The 24,831-nt window shown below is 44.8% G+C and overlaps 1 protein-coding gene across 3 annotated transcripts in view; it reads left to right on the forward strand.

Moving 5' to 3' along the window:
* Positions 1–24,831, forward strand: part of ABCG1 (ATP binding cassette subfamily G member 1) — a 58,762-nt gene that overhangs the window by 13,480 nt on the left and 20,451 nt on the right. For 2 of the 3 annotated variants that reach the window (XM_077342778.1, XM_077342777.1), the window contains 3 exons: positions 20,925–21,042; positions 22,298–22,430; positions 24,034–24,084. In XM_077342778.1, the coding sequence (XP_077198893.1) occupies positions 20,925–21,042; positions 22,298–22,430; positions 24,034–24,084 (302 nt within the window). Of the gene's footprint in view, positions 1–7,942; positions 8,912–20,924; positions 21,043–22,297; positions 22,431–24,033; positions 24,085–24,831 lie in introns of those variants that run through there. The other variant, XM_077342775.1, reaches the window with a different exon arrangement.

Consider the following 24,831-nt stretch of genomic DNA (forward strand, 5'->3'; position numbering starts at 1 on the left):
AGTAGATGGTGTCAACTGGTGTTGTGTTGAATGCCTCAAAAACCAAGCTTGTGGGTCAAGGATGAGGTCCCAGTGTTTTTCAGAGTACCCCCATGCAAGAAGATTGGGTTTCATTTACTGCAGTTCGGCAGTTCTTCTGCCTATCTTCTGCCTCTGAAAGTTCAGAGATGAGCAGCTGTTTGTTATCTTACTTTTTGCTGGAGCAGGTGCCTGATAGCAGGCTATCTGTGTATAGCTCCAGTCCCTTGGAATAGATTACTAGGATTGGGTACAGAGGGTGCCTTGCTATCACTTTCTGTATTAAGGAACACACAGAAAAGGTTATTTTTTTAGAAGGCAGTCCTTGAGGGCTAAACTATTTTGGCAGATCAGGCTGTGTTTTTATTTTACTGACTGATTGCTGTCTCCGTTTTTATGCATTTACAACTTGTGCTTTGTTAATTGTTCTGAATCTAAGGAGATAAATCAGGCAAGAACATTTGTGAACTGTTGTTAGCAAAAATGACACTGATGATAGCTTGTACTTTATTGGACTTTTGAGAACCCTGTCAGGAGCTAGCACTGAGATCTTTTTACACAGTGTTTCTTTATCACCTACAGCTTTTCTTGCTTTCATAAAAATGACCTCATCAGTAGAAAAAAAAGACATTCCACAAGGCACTTTGGTCTGTATAAAAGATGGTGACGAAGTAGTTTGGGAGACAATATAATAAATTAGTAAATGTTTACGCCTGGATCTGGAAAAAAAACATTCCCCCCTCCCCCAGTAGTAGTAGTGTGGAATTCTGCTATATCTTCCACTTAACAGATTGGAACATATCTTCACTTTCTCTTTGCAGAAAAGGAATCATATACCTGGAGTGCTTTGACCTTCTTTCATCCTGTAGTTGCCAACTACATCTTAGGAAATTCTTGGGGATTATTATTATTATTATTATTATTATTATTATTATTATTATTATTATTATATTTATTATATTTATTATATTTATTATATTTATTTCCCGCCTCTCCTGACAGGCTTGAGGCGGGTCACAACAACTAACCCCATTAAAATTCCCATTAAAATATCAATCTACTAACATGACGACTAAAAATCCCATCCCTCCCCCAATTATCAAAGAGGTGAAGAGGAAAGGATAGGGAAGGATGGTGTTTGGGGAGAACAGAATTCAGAGAGAGGGGCAATTAGGGGTGTGATGCTATAGAGCTGATCTGTGTAGCCTGAAAATCAGTAGTATTTCTAAGAGAACTTTAGGTTTCACCTGAAGGTTGGTAACCTGGTGCCTTACTGTCTGTTTATTGGTCATTTTCCCCCTTGAAAGCTTATATCCTCAAATTCTTGAAACCATATTCCCTGAAACTCTTGCCTGTCTCTAAGGTGCTACTGAACTCAAATCTAGCAAGGTCTCACTAGGAAAAGTAGCAAGTGACAGAGATGTTTCTTCTACCTGCTACTAAAGAGCCTACTTCACTTTTTTTCTTTGGTCTCCAATAAGGTAGCTCAAGAACAATTTTGTAGCTCTGGAATGTCTTCCACCACCACCACCATGCTGAGTCCTGAGTCCCTAGCCTCCTCAAAGAGCTTATTTCCATCACAGCTTGTGGCTCCTTAATTCCAAGGAGGCAGGGCAGGAAACACACATCTCTAAAGAGCTATTTAAACTCCCATTTGGTTTAAGACAATAGTCTGAGCTTCCTGCTTAAACCACAGAGCCAGCCTTCACATTGAGCTCATACTATTTGGTGCTGATTCCTCTGCTTATTTTTGCCTTGTCTTGTCCATGTTCCACTGAGACCTGAGCTGGTCTTGACTGAAATATTTACTTTACTGGAGCATTCGGATGCTGATTTATGTGCTTTTGATATCCCAGAGGATTTCATAAGGGAAACAAGCATATTGGCATTTCTATGCTAATGCACAAATATGAATATACTATATTGCTGTCATTCAGTGCAATTAATTTTAGGGTCGGTCATATAAAAAAGAACCTCCTTCCTGTATGAGTGAAGTAATATAATCTGTCAAAACTGTTAAGAGGCTAGGTTGATTTAGAGATAAGCCAGAAATGAGCCTAGCTTTAGATTTGTCTCAAATTAACCTGACCTGGATTTCTACTTCTACTCAGTAGAAGTGGACTTTAAGAGTAGACCTGTGCCTGTCAGGAAAATCCTGGAATGATGTGATTAGATTACAATTTGATTTCAGACACTCATGTATCCCAGCAGGCTGGTACCCACATGTACCGGAAGCACACACTAAGCGCAATATACGGTCACCATGTTGTCTGATCGATACCAAAATATGCAGTTTTTCCTGTTCAGAAAATATAGCAACTATGCATAACAGGAGCATAACTGAACATCTGAAGAGGCTACTGTTATAGACTAGATTTATTTTTGAACTAGAGGCAAAGCCCGTTGTATCCAGGAATACAACAGGTGCTAGAGCTTGGTAGTGGGAAGAGGAAGGGGAGGAGTTGTCCAGTCTGTAAGGGCATGGGGTTGAATGTGTGTGTTGTGTGTAAGATTGTGGTGGCATGGAGACAAATGAGGGCATGGGTGTGGAGATATGGGTGTCAAGAACCTGTGGTGTGGAATGTTGAGTATGAGTACGTAAAGTAAAGGATGCTACAGGCCCTCTAACAGGATGCAGGGAAAGCTGAAAGGCTCAGCGCCTATTTTATATCTGTCTTTTCCCACAGGTCAAAGGGTTTAGGCACATCTAGAAATGGACTCCGGGGAATGGGAGAGGACAGGAAGGCCTGGAGGATCATTGTCCATGGGATCGCGATGGGTCGGACACGACTTCGTACCTAACAACAACAACAAAGAGATGGCAGTAGAGATAGTGTCTGGGTGGCAGGTTGACAAGGACAGAGAGGTTGTCGAGAGGCATTTAGCTGCACTGGATGAGTTCAGATCCCCTAGGCCGGATGAAATGCACCCGAGAGTGCTCAAAGAACTTTCCGGAGAACTTACAAAATCTTTGTCCATCATCTTCAGGACCTCTTTAAGGACTGGAGATGTCCCGGAGGACTGGAAGAGAGCAAGCGTTATTCCGATTTTCAAAAAGGGGAGGAAGGATGACCAGGGAAACTGTCAGACCAAGTTGGCTTCCTTTTTTAACCAAGTAACTGGTTTGCTGGATCATGGAAATTCAGTTGATGTCATTTACTTGGATTTTGATAAGGGTTCCCCATGATGTTCTGATGGATAAATTGAAGGACTGCAATCTGGATTTTCAGATAGTTAGGTGGATAGGGAATTGGTTAGAGAACCGCACTCAAAGAGTTGTTGTCAATGATGTTTCATCAGACTGGAGGGAGGTGAGTAGCGGGGTACCTCAGGGCTTGGTGCTTGGTCCGGTACTTTTTAATGTATTTATTAATGATCTAGATGAGGGGGTGGAGGGACTACTCATCAAGTTTGCAGATTACACCAAATTGGAAGGACTGGCAAATACTCCAGAAGATAGAGACAGAGTTCAACGAGATCTGAACACAATTGAAAAATGGGCAAATGAGAACAAGATGCAGTTTAATAAAGTTAAGTGTAAAGTTCTACATCTGGGTCAGAAAAATGAAAAGCATGCCTACTGGATGGGGGATACGCTTTTAGGTAACACTGTGTGTGAATGAGACCTTGGGGTACTTGTGGATTGTAAGCTAAACATGAGCAGGCAGTGTGATGCAGCGGTAAAAAAGGCAAATGCCATTTTGGGCTGTATCAACAGGGGCATCACATCAAAATCACAAGATGTCATAGTCCCATTGTATACAGCACTGGTCAGACCACACCAGGAGTACTGTGTGCAGTTCTGGAGGCCTCACTTCAAGAAGTACGTAGATAAAATTGAAAGGGTACAGAGGAGAGTGACGAGGATGATCTGGGGCTAAGGGACCAAGCCCTATGAAGAAAGGTTGAGGGACTTGGGAATATCCAGCCTGGAGAAAAGGAGGTTGAGAAGGGGATATGATGGCCCTCTTTAAGTATTTGAAAGGTTGTCACTTGGAGGAGGGCAGGATGCTGTTTCTGTTGGCTGCAGAGGAGAGGACACGCAGTAATGGGTTTAAACTACAAGTACAATGATATAGGCTAGATATCAGGGGAAAAAATTCACAGTCAGAGTAGTTCAGCAGTGGAATAGGCTGCCTAAGGAAGTGGTGAGCTCCTCCTCAATGGCAGTCTTCAAGCAAAGGTTGGATACACACTTTTCTTGGATGCTTTAGGATGCTTAGGGCTGATCCTGCGTTGAGCCGGGGGTTGGCCTAGATGGCCTGTATGGCCCCTTCCAACTCTATGATTCTGTTATCTGTGACTCTATGGGAGAGGACTGACCTCTGGGAATTGTGGCATAGTTGTTACAGATGAGTTTTCCAGAGCCATGTCTTCAGATATGTGAAGGAGAAATCAGACTGGATACTCTTCTTAGGGGGAATTTACATGGCAACCAATTCCTTCCGGTTCTGCATTCATCATCATTTCCCTTCTTCTCTCCCTGCCCAAATACACATTGAGTAGTCAAGTACACAGGTGTCTACCCTGCTCCTTCTGTCTCCATATTTTTTTACTGTTGATAAAATGTTATGTGCCCAAATGCTTCTTTCATGGTTGCTCCTTAGAAGAAGAAGAGCTGGATTTTTGTACCCTGCTGTTTACTACCCAAAGGAGTCTCAAAGTGGTTTACAAATACCTTTTCCCTTCGTCTCCCAACAATCGAAAACCTGTAAGAGATGTGGGGCTGTGAGAGGTCTGAGAGAACTGGGAATGGGCCGCAGTGACCCAGCAGGCTTCAGGTGTCTCAAAGCAGTTTCCAATCGCCTTCCCTTCCTCTCCCCATAGCAGATTCTCCGTGAGGGTGGTAGAGTAGAGAGCCTCACTTGGAAGATGGCAACCCTAAGAGGAGGTCCCTTTGTGTACAGCAGTCTTGACCTTAGTCAGGTTTATGCACACCTAGGTAGGGTGGAATTCCAGAAGATGAATCTACACTAATCTGGCAACCTTACCTTCTATGCAGTGTTTTCTTGACCTAAAATAGGTCAGGAGGAGCTAGGTAGCTATGTTCAGACCAGGGACAGCCAACCTCCAGATGGGGCCTGGAATTGCTGCTCATTTCCAGACTATACAGACCAGCTCTGCAGGCAAAAATGCCTACTTTGGAGGGGTGACTGTGTAGCATTGTATCCCCCTAAGGCAGTGGTCCCCAACCTTTTTATCACCGGGGACCACTCACCGGGGACCACTCAACGCCTTTTACTGAGGCCTGGTGGGGGGGGTAGTTTACTCCTCTACTCTCAACCACTGCCCTAACGCTCTCTGATCGCTATGGTAATGTTTAAACATGCCTTCAAACTAAGATACAGACACGCCACAACAATGAAGTGTGTTGTAAAGGGCTGGGGGGGATGAAGTAAAGGGCTGGGGGGGGGGGAGAAGGCATCCTTCGGGGCCCACCTCCAATTAGTCGAAAGACCACATGTGGTCCGCGGCCCACAGGTTGGGGATCGCTACCCTAAGGTTTAGAGATGCCAGCCTCCAGGTGGGGTCCGAGAATACCCTGGAAATACAGCTCATCTCTAGGCTGAAGGGAAAGCTCTCTCCCCTCACATGCATCCCTTCAAAAGGAATGCATGTGGCCCCAGAATCCACTTGGTTGCTTGTCTGCCCTTCTGAAGCCTGAGGCCTACTGCTGGAAACTGCAGTCCCTGTTGTCGTTACCTAATAAAAGTGGATCACCTAGTTTCCTCCAAAGTCTCACTGTCTACTTTCCTGTAAAGCTAACTACACTTGAAATTCTGGGCCACTTATGTCTTTGAATTCATAGGAGTTTTTATTTACCAGGCCAAGCTTGAAAAAAAAATCACTTTAGTTCCCATGTCTCTCCAGCCATTTACTTGTTCACTATTTACATTTTCAGGCTGTAAATATTCTATATTTAGATCTTTCTGAAATCTCCAGATTCGCAGGATTTATATTGGTCTGTCTGTCTCTCTGCACCCCAAAATACAAACAGTTGCTGGTAAGGGCTGGCCAAAGCTCATAGCCCAGGAGAGACACACCCACAACCACTCCACCTTAACCACAGTCTGTGAGCCTCCACCATCCTCTCTAGATCGCTGCTCATCTCTAGATTATAATGATCAGCTCTGCAGGCAAAAATGGCTACTTTGGAGGCCGGACTCTGAGGCATTGTACGATTTTAAGGCCCTCCTCCAAACCTCCAGGAATATCTCCAACCCAGGGGTAGCCAACCTCCAGGTGGGGCCTGTAGAGCTTTTGGAATTACAGCTCATCTGCACAGTATAAAGATCAGCTGCCCAGGCAGAAAGGGCTCCTATGGAGTTTGGACACAGTTGAGGAGAAGAAATATTTAAGGTCTCCCATGGTTGCTGTGAAGTTGAAACACATGTTTGGCTGTTTTGCTTCTGACTGTTTAAACAAAATGCAATGTTTGTGGTCTCTAACAGAACTTTTGAAATGCATAGGGGTTATATTTGATCACATATATTACATCATGGTATAATATGTCGAGGAATCAAGCTGATACAGTGGGAAAATGACAATATGTTGACGATCTAGACTACATTTCCCAAACTACTGTGGTATTTACTTATCACTACATCACTTCCTGATGGAACTTGTTCCCCAACTGTTCAGCCTATCAGCTATCTTGCCCGGAAGCATATGTACTGAGAAGCAAACAGAAGTTTCTGTGTGTATGGGGGGGGGGGTGGTAACCCTGCTTTCCAAAGGGAAAAAAACTTGACAAAATGTTAACATAAGGCATTTACAACTTGGGAAAAAAACGCCCATTAACTCATTGAAAAGATCAAAATTGTGAGTTATGCAAAATTTATCTCACAACTTTACCCCTTATTTGGAGAGAGCACGTGAGCAGCAGGTGATGTTTTTGAGCAAAATACATTATTTATGACTATAGTTCCTCAAACCTTGTATGTATGAGAATAGCCCCATGGAATACAGCACACACTGAGTCACTTGGGTGAAGTCTGATGGGAACAGGGTTATTATCGTGCATTGACCCACTTAAGAGGCTCTATCTGCAGTGCGATGCAGGCTACTTATATCCGAGCAGAATCTGGCTTTGTTTCTTACATCATCTTATTGTCTGTGCCCCAAAGGCAGGTCCTAGCAATGACTTAGAGAAAATAGATGTTTCATTTTAACTGTTTAAGTTAGCATTTTAAAGAGCTGTATCTGTGCTGAAGCATTCTTTACAAAGAAATGGTTTGAATGGAAATTCAGCTGACTTGCCTTAACAGTTCTCCACAGCCAGATCGACACGTGAACCTGAGTTCTAGCGGGGTGCTCAGGAATGAATAATCTCTGGAATTTGTGGATCTTTATTGTAATGGAGATGAATGTGTTGATTCTAATAAACTCTGTCTAGAATAAGTTCATTGAACAGATTTATTCCTTTTACTCCTTGTTCCCTCCAGAAAGCTTCTTCTGATGGTTGAGGGACCTTAGAGGGCAAAGAGATATATGGCACAGGAGACCTAAAGCAAATAAGGGGAAACAGCAGAAATGGCTCCCTCCATATTGCATGCACTTTTGTTTCAACTTAGAAGGGGGAAGAAGTTGATCTCCACAGATTTTTCCTCAGGATTCAGTTCCCTGCCCTGTAGATTTGTGGAGGGGGGACTCAGGAGCATGTTTTTGGGAGGTGCAGGGGTCACAGAGAGAAAGGAGAAAGGGCAGGCTTATCCTTTGTAAACTTGTTCTGCTTATGGCTTTGGGAACTCAGTTGAACTCTCACTCAATACATCTTTAAACCACCCATGGCGACGCGGGCGCCACGGACTGAATAAAAGAGTAAGGGCTGTGTGGGAGGAGTTAGGGCGGGCTCTGTCCGGGATAAAAACTCGGAGGAGCGAATCAGGAGCCGCGAAGCGGCTCCTGATTCGCTCCTCCGAGTGGCACTCCAGGGCCAAGTGTCCAATTGGGAGGCGCGCTTTGCGCGCCTCCCTGTTGGACACTTGGCCCGTCTTCTGGACACTGCGCCACACACTCCAGTCCTCCCCGAGCAGCCGTCCTGGCCGGATGGCTGCCACGCAGGAGCCTCACCCCACTTCCCTGGGCTCAGGGAAAATCGCTTCCCCTCCGCCCACAGGATGCCCTTCCCAAACTCTCCTTGCTCGCCCCCTCAAACCGCGCTTGCCGCCGCTGCGGCCCGACCTCCAACAACGACGCACAGCCCAGCCGCCTGCGAACGACCCAACGCCCGCGCTCCGACTTCACCACCACAACGGAGAGGCCGCCGCTGACATGATGGGGCCACCAACCACCCGATGCTGGACCCCATGTCCTACCTGCTCGCCTACGGTGCCTCCTCGCCTCCAAGACAATGACGCTGCCGAGCCGCCGCCCGCGCTTCAAAATGGCTGCGCCGACCACCAACGAGCCGACGACCCGCTGCCAGCTTCAATGGCCGCTCAGCCAACACGCTCCCCGACCTCCGCCAGTTTCCACTGCCGCCGCGCCCAGCCTGGACCCTGCAAGGTCGCACCCCAGATGCCGACGCTGATGACAGGCTCCTCCGCGGGAACCTGTACGCCGCCGGGACCAGCCTGCATGCTCCCCGCCATCCCACCTTTGCTGGCGCCGCCGCACCCAGCCTGCGACCTCCACGATCGCCCCCGGAACGAGGACTACTTCACAGACGCCGCCGCGCCCAGCCAACGCCCTCGAGGATCGCCGCCGACAGGAGGAGGCCGCCGCCGAGCCACTCTGCGGGACGCGCGGCCCCAGACATTGCCGCACGCCCTCTGCTTCGCCGCCCACAATCCACCGCACCGCCCCGCGCTCAGTCCTCGCTCTCCCATCCACCACAACATGGCCGCGGACGCCCTCCTCGCCTTCTTCACGCCGCGGATGCCTCGCCCAGGTAGGTTCCCCCGCAGAACCCTAAACCTTCTTCCCCTTGCCCTTCTTCTGCCCTTCTTCCCCTTGCCTCCCTGCCCACACAGAACTCTTTGCGCATCACCGCGCCGTCTATCTCCCTCTTCTAGCGCCCATTTTCTTGCTTTTTAAAATAGGCTTAAAATCTAGTTTCCTTATAAAGAAGAATTCTTCAGCACAGATAGTTATTCATAGCATTTAAAATATTGTCCAAAGATTATTAATCATAGCATATGAGATCAGACATTCAAGATTTTCATATTCCCGTTATAAATTGGATGTTATTTGTTGTGGCTTGATTTTGAGTAAAGTGACACAGGGATGGGACTTTCATACAGTGAATTTCGTTCCATTAAAGAGCTGTCCGGAGTACTATGGTCATTTCAAACAGTGATGCTTCCTCGATACATACCTTTTTCGCTGCACAATCTTCCTTATAGTTTTTTGAACATTCTAAGATGAGCACTGTAGCACTAAACCAATATAGCACTGAACTGCTGTAGGACACCATTAAGATGCATTTACCCCAGCACATCTTAATACTGCCACTATGGCACTGAAGTAATAGATTGGCTTAGTGCTACATCACTCAACTTAAAATGTTTTAAAAAAACCCAAGAAAATTGTCCATCAAAAAAGGGCAGGAAAAATTTAGTATTGTAGGAAGTGCTATGGGCGTTTTAAACAGCACACTATCGTGATTCAGTAGCACAATGAAGGAATAAAAATGATAGAAAGCAGTTTTCCTAAAAACGGCTTAACCACACTTTGCTAATCCGATGTCAGTGGGTTTGTATGAACAGGTAAATAAATTCCACTAGCAGCTGGTTACTAAAATGGGACTGTCTGAAATGCCAGAAAATCCATGAGCAACCAATTACTAAAATGGAATACAAATGGAAATGACCATAATTTGTGAAGTGTAATTTCAATAGGTTGTTTGGTTAAAAAAAAAAAAAACTAAGTGAGGATAGAAGAATCCAATTAACATTGTTCTGATTGAGGATTATTCTGTTGGAGGACATTTTGCTAGATTCACTTAATGAAATTTGTCTTCCATTCTTCTTAAGGTGTTGGTCAGGTAAAAGATGTAACACATTTTGTAATATGAATTTCAGTCTAATCATGGAATATTTGGAGACTTTATGTACTATAAAACTGGGATGCTAATTTTCTGAATGAGGTAGAAACAGTCAATGCATTTTGTTTATATTAGTTTATTGAAATTAGTTTATATTAATTTATTATACATTAAATATCTTGGTGGCTGTACTGAGGATTAGGATGTTAAAAACCTCCAAAAAGTAAAAATGTAAGACTTAATTGAAAATGATCAAATAGGAGTTCTGAAGAGGCTTATGAAAATTATGGCATAGAACAAGAGAGCTGAAGTTACATTCCAGCTGCAAAAAGGAAAAGCCAGCCTTCACATAATTGCTTTCTTTCTTTTGTTGATACTGAATAACTTCAGTGAGATTAGCTGTATACTTGTTTTGCAGTCTTTTCTAGAATAAGAATTTCCTATATGTAAATTGCACAAATATTTAAATATGTAAGCGAATAATGAATTTGCAGTAAATGATACAAAACAGAGCACTTCACACCATCTGTTCAACTTTACAGCCACAAATTATTGAGTTTTTTTGGGTCTAGCAGTCTAGTGGATTGTCACATCTCATTAGTGCCTCTGAAGAAAAGCATTATTCAGTTATTAAATGTATACAATGGACAGGCTGTTTTTCAGGAAGAAGGCAGGGCACCCACAGCTTCAGAACGAATCATACACTTCATTTGGTTAAGGCTTTATTCTGCTGAAGATCAGTCTAATAGTTGAAATTTAACATTTCTGTGGCTCGTATCACATTCTATCCAGGTAAACAATCACAAGCTGCATTTTTCACTTCAAGACATACTTTCTTACCTGCTGGATTCATATAGACAAAGGCATATATGGTGGCCAAATCTGTTTTACCAAAATCTTAATTAAAGGATCAGTACTGGTAATCTCACTGATTTCTCACCCCTTAAAGGAAAACAGCTTACTTTGTGAAAAACACAGAGACACACTTGTACAGTAATGTGTAAGTTTAAAGATTTATCCTAAAGGTAATCTGATCTCTTCTAATGCTTCTAGGATTGAAGACTTCTGGGGAAATTTTCCCACAAGGCAGTCTCCTTTGAGAGCCAGCATGATGTAGTGGTTAGGAGCAGTGGACTCTAATCTGCACCTGTATCTTTAGAAACAGAGCCCCCCAGTGGTCGCTGCTAGGCAACCGCAACAGTTTTAGCAGCATTCCAGGGCCTAGTCTGCACACAAAGGATAATGCATTTTCTATGTGCTTTGGCAGCTGGATTTTCTAGTGCAGAACAGGAAAATCTACTTCTAAAGTGCATTGAAAGTGCGTTATCTATTGTGTGCAGACTAGGCCCAGGTTTGGTTTGAGAGTTATCTTGGTGTTGCCAGTAGTAGTGACAGATTCTAATCTAGAGAACTGAGTTTGTTTTCCCACTAATCCACATGCAGCCTGCTGCGTGACATTGGACAAGTCACAGTTCCATTAGGGCTGTTCTTGCAGCACTGTTCTCTTAGAGCCCTCTCAGCCCCCACTGATGTCTGTTGTCGGGAGAGAAAGGAAAACGTGTCTGTAAGCTACTTTGAGACTTTTTCAGGTAATAAAAAATGGGGTATAAAAACCAGCTCTTCTTTTCTATATATAAACTTCATGTATGTATATGCTTTTAAAAAGTTTATCTAGATTTTAAAAAATCATTTCAATTTCAAATTTTAATAGGAAAGGTGTACCAGTTAAGACCATTTTAACCATCTGAATAGCGATGAGGAAAGAAAGTTATTGCATGATGCCTCTTTTCTTTCACAAATGGTGACTTCCTGTAAACCTGCAAAGGTTTGGCCATTCCACTTAGCAACTATTTATCATTCCAAGGTCTGCTAAAATTGTCTCCCACCACTTATTTTAGGGGTATCACTAGAGTTTCTGGTGATTCCTAGGGAGGCATAATGTCAACTAAATTTTTTTTCTGGAAGTGCTATTGTTACATCAACGCTGTGTCTGTGGTTTTTTAAAAAATGTATCTTACTTGTGCTCTGAGGAAAAGTAACCAGGCTTGCAGCTCATATCAATGAAGATTTATAGCTGCTTTGCATTATCAGGGCCTTTCTTTGTAGCATGAGACCCATGAAAAGGGCAAGTTTGCAGCCCTCTAAAGCAGGGGTAATCAAACTGCGGCCCTCCAGATGTCCATGGACTACAATTCCCAGGAGCCCCTGCCAGCATTTGCTGGCAGGGGCTCCTGGGAATTGTAGTCCATGGACATCTGGAGGGCCGCAGTTTGACTACCCCTGCTCTAAAGCTATCTGGTTAGTTATTTTGTCATTCTTCCTTACAATCTTGAAGCCGCTTACAATGCTCCCCAAAGAGTGACACGCTCTATCTATTCCAACATACTGGTGAATCTCGGTGCCAAAGAAATCTGCCTGGCCTTATGTGTCCGTGGCCCCAGCTTAGTGGAACAAATTCCCCAATGAGATCAAGGCCGAGTCAGAAGTCAAAGGGTTCATCCAACACATCCCTAGCCTAAAGCTTCTGTTCACTTGCTCTGATTGCTGTTTATGACTGTTGTTGCAACTGTTTCAGAGTGTCTTGTTCCCACTGTTGTATACTGTTTGACACTGTTCTAGATGTCATACTGAGGGGCAATATAGAAATTGAATGGAAAAGAATAAATTATTTAAAACTGAATACATGAAAATATATAAATCCAAAATTTAAAATCATGGTTTAGGATTTAAAATCACTGCTTTAAACAGTCATCATAAATAAAACTGTCCATCTGTCTTCTGAAATTTAAAAGTGAGCTGCATGGACACATCTCCCTGCGGATATTATGCCATTGTACTGGTTTGAGTCATTACTAGTTCAACTGATTTCACTAGAACATCTTTTGAATTCAAGTGTCTTCTACAATTCCTGGTCCAGCTACTTAAGCAAGCAATTGGGGAATAAGGGCCAAATTCAGCTGTATTTTGACACATATTTACATGCTATATATGAAGACCTCTGAATGCTTTGTGAATTAAAAATAATCAGTAAATGCTACTTACTAGGCAGTTTAGTTATTTGTTGAGGCTTGTAATGTATTACTTGTCATTTCTGTTAGATTTTCCAACTTTATCTGGTGAGACAGATGAAGCATGTACAAAGGTTGCTATGTAGACTATTCTGATTGCTATAATTAGATAGTATTATTCTAGGATTCCTACAGTAACTAATTACTGTACATAAATCAGAATTCAGGTATAATGCCTGCAGCAGTTTTCCAAGAAGAAGCAAGTTGTTAAGGGATACTGATGTTATTTGTCTAGTCCACCACCCTTCTGGGGTGAAGCTTCATGGTGGCAGTGAGTATATCATGGTGACAGAGAAAAGACGAGGCTTCACAGCAACAGAAGAAGGCTCATGCAGGCATACTCTGACAGTGCCAAAGACAGCCAAGGAAGTAGCTAGTTGCTCTTTAATATTTACCAAACTAATTATGGTGATTTAATGGAGCAGTGACTGAGCCTAATTTATTCCTTTAAACATGCAGTAATAGATGGTTGTCAACAATTGCATTTAGAGAAGGTTTCCTGAATGTCAGCATATCATAAACCTGCTATGAAATAAATAGCACAGGAGTCATTGTGTGAATAGCTTGCATGAATCCCTGGAACAGGTCCATTGCCCAAGCAGTTTTGCCAGGCAGTGATTAGGGATTCTTAAAAGAAAACTGTACATGTAAACAACATAAAGTGCAGTGGTCCAGGATCCTCTCTGTAGCACTGTGTAGATCAGCGGTTCTCAACCACTTGGCCCTGGAGGCAGCAGCAGGGTTGGCGCACGCGCACAACAGTCCAGGTGGTGTGGAGGCAGCCATTGTGATAGCTCCTCTGCCAACCACCTGCCACTGCTGCCTGCCGCCACCCACTGCCGCTTCTGGACACTGTCACCTTCCCCTGTTGTGCAGCTGTGCCTGCCATGACTCCTCCACCGCCAGCTCCTCGCTGCTGATGCCTGCCGCCGCTGCCTGGGACACTTGTTTCCTGCTGCCGCTTGCCACTGCAAGCAACCTGGGGACCCCGGAGAACGGGCAACACGACTCCAAGGTTGAGAACCACTAGTGTAGATAGAAAGGAGATTAGAAAAGGGGCAAAAGACCATTCAGTGTATAGAACAATCAGACAGCACTGTGTAGGTATAATAGTAGAAACTACAGTAGAGAATATACTGTAGACAATGCACTTACCATGATTCTGTGGCAGCCATTGGGAACCCCTGTGGAATGCCAGGAGCTGTTCTAGTCCCAGAGTGGAAGATGCCAGGAGCCACTCTGGGCTCAGAGTAGCTTCTGCACACCACTGCCACTGCTGGTAGGTGGAGGGGCTTGAAGCCTTACCAAACTTAGTAACGGGGGTTGTTAAGGTTTCCTTTCTTCTGTTAGTCTTGTATGCCCCTTCTTGTCATAGTTCGACTCTTGTTTTATATTTAACTAGACAATAAGCCCACTGTAGAAGAAATACAGCGGGCCCTAGCAAAGGGGGGGGGGGAGAACAGACTGTGGGGAAGGAAGGAAGAAGAGGAAAGGAGGAAGGGGAGGGAGAAAAAAGGGCAAGGGGTGGTTGAAGGGATGGGTAGAAGGGAAAAAGAAAGAAAGTAAAGGAGAGAGACAGGAAGCAAGTGAGAGGGAAAGACAGAGAGACAGGAAGGTGATGGAGAAATAGAGGAAGTCAAGAAGTAATAAGGAAGAAAGGAAGGCAGGCAGAGAGGTAGGTGAAAGGGGAGGGGACGGGGGGAATGGGGGGCGAATTGGGATGGGGAAGTGGGGAGGAAAGAGGGGGTAGAGAGGAGTGTGTGCGTGGATATGTGGGGTGTGGGAGAGGAAGTCAGGAAGAAAGGAAGGCAGGCAGAGAGGTAGGTGAAAGGGGAGGGGCCAGGGGGTGTGAAGGTTGGTGGGGAATCTCAGGGGGAATTGTGGGGGGGCGAATGTGGGGGGGGAGGTGGCGAGAGAAGAGGGGGTAGAGAGGAGTGTGTGTGTGTGGGGTGGGGGAAGGGGTGGCAGAGCACGTTGGGTGGGTGGCTGTGTGTGTGTCTGTGGGGGCGGGGAAGTGGCAGTGGGGCGATGGGGGGGCAGCCAGGGGGCTTTGTGTGTGTGTGTGTGTGCGCGCGTCTGTTTGTCTGTGGGGGCAGGGAAGCGGCCGATGGGAGGGGCAGCCAGGGGGTTTTGTGTCTGTGTGTGTGTCTGTGGGGGCGGGGAAGCAGCGGCGGGGTGAGGGGGGCAGCCAGGGGGTTTTGTGTCTGTGTGTGTATCTGTGGATGCTGGGAAGCGGCGGTGGGGCGAGGGGGGCGGCCAGAGGGGTTTGGCTGGTGAAGCTGTGTGTGTGTGTCTGGGTGCGGGGAAGCGACAGCCGGGAATGGCCAGTGGGAAGGGACCCCTGGCGGGAAAGGAGCAGGGGCGCCACGTTTGCAACGTGGCATCCCTGCTCCTTTTGCAAGGGCAAGGGGAAGTACTCACCATCGGGGAGTACTCACCGTCGGGGAATGCTGCTTCTCCTTGTGTGCGGTGAGTCCCCGGGCGGGCAAGGCGAGGCTGGGCCAAGCTGCCAATGGTGAGCCGTGCTGTGCGTGGCTCCCCATCGGCTGCTTGGCCCTGGAGTGACACTTGGAGGCCCTTGGAGTGACACTTTAACCGCTCTGCAGGAGCGGTTAAAGATTGGAATCAGTTTTAGGGGTGTTTTAAAAAAAACTGCTTGGAATACCAGGGGGCTATCTATCTCCATCCCGTGGGGAGTTTTGGTTGCCATAATTTATACTTGTACAGCTGGTACGCAACCTAAAGTGCAGGTTCCTATCACATTGTACATAGATTTGGTATGTTGTGAATTAGTATACTAATAAATGAGCTGCTTTAAAAAAAAGTTATGGCAGTGGTATAGAAGTTGATATCAATATATGGAGAAAATATTATACTGCAATTGAGGGAAAGACAGCAAATGTAGTAAATGTCAGCTTTTCTTGAAAACACATCAAGCCCAAAGTACAATTTCTCCAGAATTAAAATCACTCCTGTAATTTAAGCTTTTTCCCCCAGAGTGCCACTTAGTTATTTCTTAAAGAGGTAGTGGCATATAAACAATCAACTAGTCTTTTCAGATATATCAATATATACTTCAGTTTTCACAGTACACATACTATGTCTATATAGAATTTATGGCTCAACTGATTCTAAGGAAGATTAGCCTCCATGTTCTGCAACAGAATGCAGTTATTTATGTCTCTAAATATTTTTAATCCTTTGTAAGGGATTATATAGGGCACAATGCTGCTACTACATGGACAAAGCACCTCAACTTGGTTGACCTTAATAAGCAATAAGACCTTTTACCAATTCCAAGAAAGAATAATGCATATCATTGTGTTTTGGGGTTTTAGTAGCTTGAGTGCTAATTAGGAAAATCCAGTTCTGAAATTCATCTTGTACTATCCCATTTTAGTGGTGAGATGAAACCACAATTTTATATATCTTGCTGAGTATGTGAGAATGAGTTGGCTGAATTGTTATTATAATAGTAGCATGTAAGGTGTTTAATGTGGCTTGGCCGGATTTGCAGCACTGTCAAATAAAACAGCACCTGGGCTCAAATCTCTAAAACAAAACAAACAAAAAACAACACCCAATTCTGCACAGAACTGATGAAATGTCATGAGTAGTCATTAAATTCCAGGTGGATATTAGATCTGTGGGTTCAGTCAGGACGCAGACACTTTACCTCCAACGCTAAGAAAACTTTTATTAAGGAAAAAACTGAACAGCAACAGGGGGAACACACAGGCTTTATATACATATCCAACTGCTTCAGGCTACACCTCCTAGACAAACTCAGTTGTTATGATTGGCTTCTAAACACACTCTGCTGATGGACTACTTGAAACATTCTAATGAATCACAATTGAGGACCAACAAGCCAGGTCCTGTCATAAATTCAGATACATGAACTGGATTGCATGAACATATATCCATAGCAGTGAACAATTCTGATGGCTTTCTTTCCTTGTAAACTTTGTTCCCACTAGCAGTTAAACAGTGAGTAAAAATATATATTTTAGACTGAAAATGAAGGGATGGGGTTTACAAGGTATACATGGGAACTGGCATTTTATCTTGTTTTTGGAACCTTCTTGTAGTGTAAGAACTTGAATGTTATAGGGTTGGGCACTTCAGCGTCCAAAGTGGCTGCTCGCACTGGAAGCAGCAAGTGCTGCGGCGCAAGGGGGGGGAGGGGAGGTGCAGGTGTCAACATGCCGGTCGGCGCACAACCACAGGTGCACCAACCGGCACGTCATCGCCCATGCTCCCCCCCCCCCCCGCCATGGTGCTGGCTGCTTCGGGCTCGAGTGGCCACTTTGGATGCCGAAGCACCCAACCATAGAATGTGGTGTTCAGGAAGTTGAGAGACTACATCAAAACTGTTTTGGAGTTCAGAGTAAACTAAACATGAGCAGGCAGTGTGATGCAGCGGTAAAAAAGGCAAATGCCATTTTGGGCTGTATCAACAGGAGCATCACATCAAAATCACAAGATGTCTTAGTCCCATTGTATACGGCACTGGTCAGACCACACCTGGAGTACTGTATGCAGTTCTGGAGGCCTCACTTCAAGAAGGACGTAGATAAAATTGAAAGGGTACAGAGGAGAGCGACGAAGATGATCTGGGGCCAACGGACCGAGCCCTATGAAGATAGGTTGAGGGACTTGGGAATGTTCAGCCTGGAGAAAAGGAGGTTGAGAGGGGACATGATAGCCCTCTTTAAGTATTTGAAAGGTTGTCACTTGGAGGAGGGCAGGATACTGTTTCCGTTGGCTGCAGAGGAGAGGACACGCAGTAATGGGTTTAAACTTCAAGTACAACGATATAGGCTAGATATCAGGGGGGGGGGAAATTCACAGTCAGAGTAGTTCAGCAGTGGAATAGGCTACCTAAGGAGGTGGTGAGCTGCCTCACTGGCAGTCTTCAAGCAAAGGTTGGATACACACTTTTCTTGGATGCTTTAGGATGGTTTGGGCTGATCCTGCGTTGAGCATGACTAGATGGCCTGTATGGCCCCTTCGAACTCTATGATTCTATGATTCTATTTGAGAATTTATTTAGAGAAATCAAAAGCCAGACTAACTGATCCTACCCAAAGCAGAAATCAGTAGAGACTCCAGAGCATGCAAATGATAATTTCTAGGTTTTCTAAAGGCTAGATATCAGGAAAAAGTTTTTCACAGTCAGAGTAGTTCAGCAGTGGAATAGGCTGCCTAAGGAGGTGGTGAGCTCCCCCTCACTGGCAGTCTTCAAGCAAAGGTTGGATACACACTTTTCTTGGATGCTTTAGGATGCTTAGGGCTAATCCTGCGTTGAGCAGGGGGTTGGACTAGATGGCCTGTATGGCCCCTTCCAACTCTATGATTCTATGATTCTATGATTCTATGAGTTAAAATTTCCATGAAAATAAAATGTTCCTCATGTTCATTGTTGTGGCGTGTCTGTATCTTATTTTGAAGGGATGTTTAAACATTACCATAGCGATCAGAGAGCGTTAGGGCTGTGGTTGAGAGTAGAGAACTACCCCCCCCACCGGGCCTCAGTAAAAGGTGTTGAGTGGTCCCCAGCGTTAAGTGGTCCCCGGTGATAAAAAGGTTGGGGACCACTGTTCTAAAGCAGCGGTCCCCAACCTTCTTGTAGTCGGGGACCGCCTCCGAGGGTGGGAGAGAGCCGGCGGCCCGGCCACAGCAGCTGCACGTAAACGCGCACGAGCAGTTGCCGCACATGCGCGTTTTCGCCACTAGATGGTGCTAACGCGTATGCGCAGAACAGCCACATGTGTGCATTTTCGCCAGCCGGGGGCGCAAACACGCATGCATGGTGGCTCCACGCGTGTGCGTTTGTGTCGCTGGTGTGCCAGCGGCCGCGCCTGTCTCTTCCCCCCCTCGCTGCGCGGCTGCTGGCGGCCCAGTACCATGGCCTTAACGGCCTTGTACCGGGCTGTGGACCGGGGCTTGGAGACCTCTGTTCTAAAGGACTGCCTCTTCCACTTTAACTCCCACAGAGACTTAAGATCAAGGGATCAGCACTTGCTCAGGGTCCCTGGCCTGTAAGAAGTAAAACTGGTCTCCACCAGGGCTAGGACCGAGTGGAACACTCTCTCGGCTGAGATCGGGGCCCACTGGGACATTCACCAGTTATAGATGGCATGTAAGACAGAGCTGTTCCACTGACCAAGAAGCCAAATAACATGGAAGATATGCTGGCCTCCCTGCTTAAGAATTCCAACCACTAGGCATCAATCTGCCCAATGTAAATTAGAACATTCCTCCTCAGAACATTTTTAGGAGGCTTTAAAAAAGAACGTACTTTACATATAAATTACAAATTAAGTATTTTAAATATGGAAACTTTTTGTTTTATATAATTTTTTTTATTGTCACCTGCCCTGAACCATATGGGAAGGCAGGATATGTTGCTCTTGTTCTTATTATTAATACCTTAAGAACCATCTAATCATGCTAAACGAACTTCATGGGAGTTACTTTTCAGTGAATCTTTTCATTGGAAATTTTTAAAGGGGGGGGGGGGTTGACTCCCAGTATAATTTTTCAGGCCCTATTAACTCTAATTGAGGAGTCACAAATCTTTGCTTGATTTATTTAAATTATTTTTTTTAATGTCAGCCTTCCTATGCGATTACACTCTATATGCAATTACAGAACAATTGTAGACCTGCTGAATGGGTCCCTTATCTGTAACCATTAGTGGCCCTATAATAATTGGGAAAGGGGCTGGTGGGTGGCGCATGTCCGGGGCCTTAGAGTGTCCGTCCACCGTTTTCCAGGCCAATCAGGGTACGACCAGCAAAGCTGGTCACGCCCTGATTGGGCTGGCTCTTGGAGGCGGTGCCGCCCTCCCGAGCTAGCCGCCAGCCTCTACGTATCCCTCAACCCACACAATAATCTCTGCCACAGCCCGCATGTCTGTACTGCATTGCCACTCCACCCGGGTGCCAGCAATGGTCTGCAGGGGCAGGTGCCGACAAGGCAGATGCAACATGGGGCCCAGAGAGGATGCGCCAGTGGCAGCACAGAGGATCCGGCACCAGAGTAGGCTGGGGCAGCGCCGAATGACTTGGGGCGGCAGCAGCAAACACCCCTGAGAGGAGCTGGCAGTGGCGGGGATGAGGTTGCAGCAATGGCCACCACACTTTGCAGGTCAGGGATGAAGTGGTGCCACCAGCAGCCAGCCCTGCCCCATCACCCCCATGGTTGACGCATGCTTGAACTGCTGCCTTCAAGGGGCCAGGTCACTGTGGGGGCAGGAGGCTGCTCAGCACCTCTACAGGGCTGCCTCCCCCCCACCCTTCCTCCTGCCACACAGAGAGGAGCCTGGGGCACCAGTGGAGCACAGGAGGCACTGGCAGCGCACACCCCTGTGAAGAGCCACTGGGATAAGGTTGCAGCCATGGCCACGAGGGCAAGAGGCCGCTCAGCACCTCTACAGAGCTTCTTCCCCCCCCCCCACACACACATACCTTACTCCTTCTAGCTCCCGCTGCATTTAGGACTGCAGTGGGCTCTCTTGCTAGTTTTGCATAAGAATGCATGTACAATTTACCCAAATTGTTATATTCAGAAATGTTATTGTAAAATGTTTAACGTAAGTATTTCCAGGGATGTTTGAGACCCTGCATGCCCCACAGGTGTGACAGCCCTCCATTGGCCCAAAGGATGGTATGGTGAGGCAAGCCACTGCCAGTCAGCCGGGCCTGACAGGGACAGACACCATTGGAGATGGCAGGAAAGGAGCTCTGCTGCAGCTGGTGTGACACAGTGAACGATCAATCACTTTAGGAGGAATGGCCATGTTCACAGAATAATAGGTGTCTTCCCTCCCTTCCCATTTTCAGGTTTCAAGACCCTATTGAAAGGAATTTCAGGGAAGTTCAGCAGTGGAGAACTTGTGGCAATTATGGGTCCTTCTGGAGCTGGGAAGTCAACACTCATGAACATCCTGGCAGGATACAGGTAAGTGTACCCTTGTGATGATAAGTGCTAGTTCACACATTATGATTTTCAGGTGTGCATCTAAGTTTGCTTTTGTAGTGGACTCCTAAAAAGGTTATATGTGAATGACACAAATACGTGCTTGAAAATGTGTGTCATAGAGGTACACTCACTGGGAAGTCAGTATTGGCTGCACCTCCCTTGCAAGTTTACACTCAATTGCCAGCCTGGATTTACAACCACATAATCCAAGAAAAAACCCTACTCAACCTACTGGTCCCTGTTTCCAGTCCTCTGCTGTTGAACTGTTACAGAAATGGCAGAGATTTGGAGGGCTACATGAAGTTATGATGCTGCTGTGACATCAAGTTATATAGCCAGAACTGATATTACACACTTTAGCAGCCTCCCAGAACTCAATGGTAAAACCAGAGAGGTTGGGGGAATTTTTACAGCATCCCATCAGCACCATGACATAGTATTATAAGACCAGAAGTCACATCATGGCCTTTCATGATAATGTACCATGATGGGCCTATTCTGGAGATCTCCCAGGGGTTGCCAGTTCTCTAGCCCTATGTCTAACTGATGTTTTTAATATAATAATTTTACTGTATATTTATATTTGTTTATGCATCTGAATGCTTATTTATCCACACTACAATTTTACATATCTGTTTCTGCAAATAATTGATTCAACAAAGTCCTTCTGACTCCTACATATGGGTCATGAGGTCTTCTAATGAAATGTGGAGTGGGCACTGCTGTCCCAATCTGATTTGGGCTAGTACATGTCTAAGTATTAAGTTTTGAGCCCAGTGCATCTATCTGGCAATAGAAGCCATGTGAAGGACACAAGGGCTTTGTAACATGTGAACTGACCCCTTGGGTATGTACATTTTCTTTGGATTTATACTGGATGCATTTCTGCAGTAAATGCTCTAAAGTTTTGATTACGCAAGTATTTTTATTCAAGCTGCAATATGCCTGCATGAGCTGAAGAGGTATAAAATTAGATTTGTGGGTTTTGAGATCCAATTTGCACATTGAATTTGCACAGTGTGAGCTTTGAACTTGTCTAATGTCCCAGAATTTCCAAAAAGGTTTTGGATTGTTGGGGAGTTGGAGCCATTGGTAACCATTTTACAGTCTCCTTACCTATACACAAATGGGGTTGATGTCACATTTGTAAAAACCTGATATGCAAGCATGATTTTAATTTCTGTATAAATAAAGAGGAAGAATTCAGCCATTTCTCTTTCTTAAATGATTTCAGAGAGACTGGAATGAAGGGAGAGATCCTTATCAATGGACAGCCTCGTGATCTGCGTTCATTCCGCAAAGTGTCTTGTTACATTATGCAAGATGACATGCTACTTCCACATCTTACTGTTCAAGAAGCCATGATGGTAAATAGAAAAAATACTCACTGCAACCTGAATTTGATTACAATTTTGTTAAGAGGTGGGGCATAAATATTGGCAGACTCTTATTTTTCCTAGTGTCTATGTGGTTATTTTAGGATTGACTCATAATTTATGTGGCACTCATGTTTGCTGTGTTTAGACTACTAGGGTGGCAAAAATGATTGCACCAGTATCCTTTTAGATAAATGCCAGAGCATCACCTAACATGATGACATCACTTCTGGATCATGCTGGAAGTAACATGGTGTTGATATGACACTGACTCCCCCCCCCATTTCCCCTGGTATGTTCCTCTTGCTGCCAAACAATGGCAGTGGGCAGAGCCAGTGTCTGTTGTGGGGAGGTCTCCCACCAGGAGACCTAGTCTTTCTATTCTATGGGTCAACATAGCTACTTACCTCTTTAATATTAATTCATGACAGCCAATGGATAAAGGTTTTAAAGGGGAAATGTCCTTGTCCAAGGTGCAATTCCAATACAGAGGGCACTTACAAATAAGTTACAATTCGATATATGGAGAAAGAACTGTAACGTGTAAATCCAAAAGGTATCAGTCTGATGTGCCAGAGTTGTGTTGATTTATGAAAAAAGTCTCTGCTTTTTGGCTCTTCTGGTCCCTGTTCATCCTATGAGTATGTGCTTGATATTGTCCTAATTCAGGCTTGCCAATTTTCTACCAAGGGCAGGGAATCCCCCACCTCTGGTTTCTATATTCTCCTGTCATTCCTTCAAGTGGCAGGAGAAAAAATAATGGGTGATGGTGCAATGTCACATCAGGAGAAACTTTGGAAGGGATGTCAGTCCACTCTAGAAATAGCTGAAAAATCTATGGTTTTACCATAGAGTTTCTGGTGAAGCTTAGAGAAGTGTGATGTCACCCAACACCCCCATATTCCCCGCTGGCCTTCTGCTGGTTGCCATCCACACACCTACACCCCTGCTTCCCACCATCATATTGGAGAATCTCTGGAATAACAACTCTCTTGTCCCTTATTTTATCTTTCTGTAAATAAGTTTATACTGCAGGCCTTGAAGGCAAAGCCCATCCTGTTATAGTGTGATGTCAGTGAGGCCTATCTGAATAAACGAAACTAAAAATATCTGTTGTCAAGTTGATTGTGAAATCAGCCTGGCAGTTCTTGTCAGACCTCTACAGCCTTCATTTATGAGGTCAATTGCCCTGGAATTTCATGGCCGACTGTCTGTAATAGGGTCAAGCCAAAGGTGTCTGTATTGTTATAATACATAAGTCTAATTATCATGAGGACTACTATAAAGATGATTTTCCTAATTTATTTATTTGAATGACACACATATTTAGGGTGAAATGGTTGCCTTCAACTTAATTATGGATCCTAAAAGAAATTTTAATTTTCTGGGCCAAGATCTGTTGTAATAAATATCTTTGCTTACTTTCAGAAACAATGACTTCTCATTTTTAACTATTATAATAGAGCAAAAACTTGGATAAAGAAAAAAGAGTGAAGTCCTTTTTATCTCTCTGCTACCTATACTTCTATAGAAACAATGACAGAGTTATAAGATGTGGCTGGTTCTAATAAACTTATTTACACTAATATTTCAGGTATCGGCTCACCTGAAACTTCAAGAAAAAGATGAAGGCAGGAGGGAGATGGTATGTATACTGTTTTGCTTATGAAGTGTTTGACAGTACCACATTTGAAAAAATGTAATAGTAAAGAATAAACTAAAATTTTTATTTTCATCCTGCTTTTCCTCCATGAAACGGAAAGCAGCATATGTACAGCTGACAGGCAGTGTCCCATTCAGCCACTTATAAGACCTAGTCAAGCTTAGCTTCAGCTCGGTGGCCACATCAGGTACCTTCAGACCATGCCCTGATAATCAGCTTGTACTTTGTTGGGGGTGAAAATGCAGCCCATTGCTACTGTATTTTTAATGTGGAACATCTACTGGCACAGTCCCTATAACGGAAATGATAATAGATGTGATGTCAGTTATCCTGTCTTAGGGAGTGTGCCAGTGGATGTCCCACAGCAGTGGTACCAGAGCAGTGAGGCCTAGCACTGAGGCCTCTCTTACTCTGACGATGGCATCACTACCAATATTCCAAGGCCACTAACTCCCTCTGAGGAGCAGAATTCGCCACACAGCTAAGTAGGGGAAGGGAGTGGGAAGGGGGGGGGGTATCTGCTGGTCCTAAAAAGAGATTTTAGAAGCATGGTTGGAACAGTGCAATTAATTTTTAAACTCAAGGGGAAGCAGGCTTAAAAAAATTAAATACTAATAATCTCATTAAGTTGATACCCAACCTTGGTTGATTCTGCACTTTCTTTGTTTTTTCCGTTGTGGATCATGCTGAATTCAGATTGATTTCAACTTGGGTCTTCCTCTATTCCCC

The sequence above is a fragment of the Paroedura picta genome, chromosome 6 (assembly GCF_049243985.1).
Source record: "Paroedura picta isolate Pp20150507F chromosome 6, Ppicta_v3.0, whole genome shotgun sequence".
Classification (NCBI taxonomy): domain Eukaryota; kingdom Metazoa; phylum Chordata; class Lepidosauria; order Squamata; family Gekkonidae; genus Paroedura; species Paroedura picta.